This window comes from Nansenia antarctica, assembly GCF_963989245.1.
Source record: "Nansenia antarctica genome assembly, chromosome: 13".
Lineage (NCBI taxonomy): Eukaryota > Metazoa > Chordata > Actinopteri > Argentiniformes > Microstomatidae > Nansenia > Nansenia antarctica.
Window position 1 is genome coordinate 8,526,627 of NC_137683.1, and position 4,091 is coordinate 8,530,717.

The following is a 4,091-nucleotide window of genomic DNA, read 5'->3' on the forward strand; positions in this document are numbered from 1 at the left end:
CTCCCCCCCCCCCCCCCCGCCCACCTGTCGGTACCTTCCATTCCGCACGGCAGGGCAGGAGGCAGCATTGCATAAGGGTGAGTGAGGAGTGAGCAGCGGTCTGAGCTGTCTCTGGCCCCCCCCTCCCCCCCCCCCCCCCCCCCCGGGGACTCTGGGGCTGGCGTGTGACGACCCCGGCCCTCGCTCTGCTCCACTGGAGGGATCACACCCTGGGGCAGGCAAGCCAGGGGGAGAGAGGGTCTGGGAGGGGGGGCGGGGTGGGGGGGTAGGGAACAGGTTGCTCAGGGAAGAGTGTGCTGGTAGAGGAGTGACTATCACTGAACTTCCTGTGACTAGAAACGGGTGTTTGGTCCGCTGAATGTCGGTGTTACGGTGCAGGAAAGTCACTGTTCGCGAGCGTGACTGGCTTTGCAATGGGCTATGGGGTCAAGGGGATATGGCGGGTGTGCGGTGGGAGTGCATTGTGGGTCCTCCTCCTCCTCCTCCTCCTCCTCTCCGTCTCTCTTCTCTCCATTTCTCTCTTTACCTTCCGTCATTATTTCAAACCGACTCCCACTAGTCTCTAACTCACTGTGGTACCCATTAATATGTCTGCACCGTCGAGTCTCCCTTTTCTCTCTCTCTCTCTGTCTCTCTCTCTCTCTTTGTCTCTCTCCTCTCTCTCTTTCACACACACACATCCTCTCTCTCCCTCCTCTCTTTCTGTCTCTCACTATTAACTGGAACCCCCCCCCCCCCTTTCTTTCTCTCCCTCACCTTCGGTCTGACTGCGTGGGTGTGTGTGTGGGAGTGGGAGCAGGAGATGAGGAATAGGGTCCTGTCCTCTTGCTTGTGATAATAATGCCTAGGTTCAGCTCCACTGACGCCTGGGGTTTGAGGACTGCCAGGCAGACATATATCGCTACGGGGGCGATGGGGGAAACCATTTATCTGGGCTGTGTGAAGGACATGCATGGTAACCTTCCCTATCCTCCACACAGCACACAGCAGCCTAGATGTCTTGTTTACCCCGCGCCAAGCACAGGAAAGCAATTTCAGCCACACACACACACACATGTGCACTCACACACACACACACACATAATCACACGTGCACACACACACACACATAATCACACGCGCACACATGCACATACACACACATACACATCGTACACACATTCACACACACACACACACACACACACACACACATACACAAAATCATATTTATTGCTGGACCTTTCAATGGTAACCTTTTCTGTTTTTTCATTTCATATCTAGAGCTATGGAATTTCATTCTCTGAGTGTGTGTGTTAGTGTGTTGGTGTGTGTGTGTTGGTGTGTGTGTGTGTGTGTTGGTGGGCTATACAGTATGTGAGTCTTGGGGTGCCTGTGTATGTGCTTGTTAGTGTGTGTTGGTATCTGATGAATCTGTTCTCTGTTCATAGACCCCTGGCCTGGCGGGTAAACAAGGCATCTGCCTCCCCACTGTTTGTTTGACCAGACAACCGCCATCATCTACTAACGCATTTGATAAGAGCTGACAACAAGTGTTAACAGAAAGCAATGTGTCCCGCAGTCTGTGTTTTCTAAATGAGCATCCCAAATTGATATTACAGTTTTGGAACCCTCACCCTCACCATCCCTCACCAGGAAACGGATGCTTTTGAACAGTTGAAACTTCACCACAACTTCTAATTGCAGATGCGGACAGTGGAGCTGATGTCGTACAAATGGTAGTGATAGTAATGGTGAATCAGAAATCAAGTATGGTCAAAATGCTCAACTCTCAGTGGGGTGCAGGATTAAGAAACGTCCGTTTAGAATGAATAGAGCCTGCAACACCCTAAATACCTTTAGAAAACAAACAGCCCGATTACAACGGCCAGCCCCTCAATCCCCCCTCCCCTCCCCACCCCCCTCCTCCCTTGACTCTGTTTGGGGATGTTGAACTGCAGTTAAATTGTCAGACAGAGAGATGGCCTAATTCCTACATGTTGTCTGTTTTTCTTCCTTTGTCAGGGGCACTGTGTGCCCAATTAGCTGGTGAAAACAGGAACAAACAGCTGTTCTAAAAGAGAGAAACTCACTGACGGAGGGTTGACTTTGTTTTGACAGGAGTTAGTAAAACACACGCATGACTCCACTGACAAGAGCAATCTGAGGACAGCACTAGATGCCATGAAGGTGGGTGGGACACATGCAGTCACTCACGCACGCTTGACATCGTTTCTTTCATGAAATCAGCGTTTCGTGAGCTTAGAATGATAAGGTTCTATCTCCGTTTAGAGATATTCTATCTTAGTTCAGAGATATTGAGCGTCAACGTTTTTACATACCATTATGTTTTGTCAGATGGAACCTTTGTATTTTATGAATTACTAACCAAAAAAATAACACTACACAGGCATTAATAAACACCTAATGGATCAGATTATGTAAAAAACTCAATTTTGACAAAATAATTATAGTTATAATTCTAACGTCACGACTTGAAAGAAATGAATGATCTCACTGGTTGCGCAGGTTTTGGGGGGACAGTGTTTTAATTAGTTGACAGGTACCAGGGTTGGGCTGTAAGTAAAGGAAGTCACATTGGGATGAAAAGTGCAAATGTACTCAGAGGCGTCTGTGAACTGTTTCAAATGGCTAAATGATCCACTTTACAGTGATTGGGGCAATCAGGCTAATGTGGTTCACTTTTCTGGAGTGTCCCGGCTGCCCTGCTACCCTAGTGTGTGTACTCTAGTGCTGATTACACTGTGTGTTATGATAGATGGTGTTTTAAATATCCCTACTTGAACCTTGCTGCATAATTACATGACAGTTAATCATTTATGGAGAGAGGCACTCAACTGTATGTTCATATCACTCAACTGTATATTAATATCACAAGTGGTATGTGTAAATCAGTTGATTGCTCCGGAATAGCTCTGAGATGGAGGTCAAATATCTATAATGCTGACTAGAAGAAATACTAATCAGACATACAGAGCGAAATAGTCATCCTTGGTCATGTTTCAATAGTCAACAGTCAATTAGTACTGTAGATACAATATGCTGGGAAAATAGTTCTTTCAATTTTCAGAGGCCATCTGGGGATGGAAGTCACTTTTGTAAGAGCCTTAAGAAGCAACCTCACAAAAGCGCTGAGCATAAATGTTCCTTTATTTACATTGGGTATTGATATTGTATGTGATCCATGTGTCATGCAGGACTTGGCTCAGTATGTCAACGAAGTCAAGAGAGACAACGAGACACTGCGAGAGATAGACCAGTATCAGAAATCCATTGAAAACCTTGTAAGCCACAATATGTTATTATAAATCTCTCCTTGCAACACACTGGTCAACCATTGTTACTACCCTTTCTGCTTACTCTTTAATGAAGTTAAAACACTAATTGAACTGAACAGGCCAACAAGTGTTAGAAACAAAATCATGTTGACATTTAAGATTGAATCACATTGTAGCAGAGCTGGGTTTAAGTGTCACCTCTCTCTCTCTCTCTCTCTCTCTCTCTCTCTCTCTCTCTCTCTCTCTCTCTCTCTCTCTCTCTCTCTCTCTCTCTCTCTCTCTCTCTCTCTCTCTCCTCTCTCTCTCTCTCTCTCTCTCTCTCTCTCTCTCTCTCTCTCTCTCTCTCTCTCTCTCTCTCTCTCTCTCTCTCTCTCTCTCTCTCTCTCTCTCTCTCTCTCTCTCTCTCTGCCTTCCTGCAGAATCAATCTCTCGGTAACTACGGGCGACCGAAAGGGGACGGAGAGGTACGTGTCGCCTCAGTCGACAAACGTGCCAAACAAGACAGGTGAGATGACTGTCTGGGACGCCACTATAATCCACCCCGCCTCTCCTCCCCCCCCTCCTCCTCCCCTCCACCACTTCACCCCTCCTCCCCTGAAATGCTGCCCGATCTGTTTCTTGATTTAGGCCTGAGGTTTATAGGAGTCGAAACACCTGCAGGCCTATTGTAAACGAATGAGCCTTCTCCCCTCTCTCCCTCTGTGTCCGTCCTGCGGCTGCAGGCACATCTTCGTGTTCGACGCCGCCGTGATCGTGTGCAAACGGCGCGGGGACAACTACGAGATGAAGGAGGTGATCGACCTGCACAACTTC

The 4,091-nt window shown here is 47.6% G+C and overlaps 1 protein-coding gene across 1 annotated transcript in view; it reads left to right on the top strand.

Annotated features, from left to right (window-relative positions):
* Positions 1–4,091, top strand: part of vav3 (vav guanine nucleotide exchange factor 3) — a gene marked incomplete at both ends in the record, with an annotated part of 77,023 nt that overhangs the window by 45,127 nt on the left and 27,805 nt on the right. The window contains 4 exons of the mRNA XM_080544349.1: positions 2,101–2,169; positions 3,198–3,284; positions 3,698–3,783; positions 4,001–4,091. The exon at positions 4,001–4,091 is cut by the window's right edge and continues 3 nt beyond it. Coding sequence (XP_080400475.1) covers positions 2,101–2,169; positions 3,198–3,284; positions 3,698–3,783; positions 4,001–4,091 — 333 coding nt within the window. The remainder of the gene's footprint in view (positions 1–2,100; positions 2,170–3,197; positions 3,285–3,697; positions 3,784–4,000) is intronic.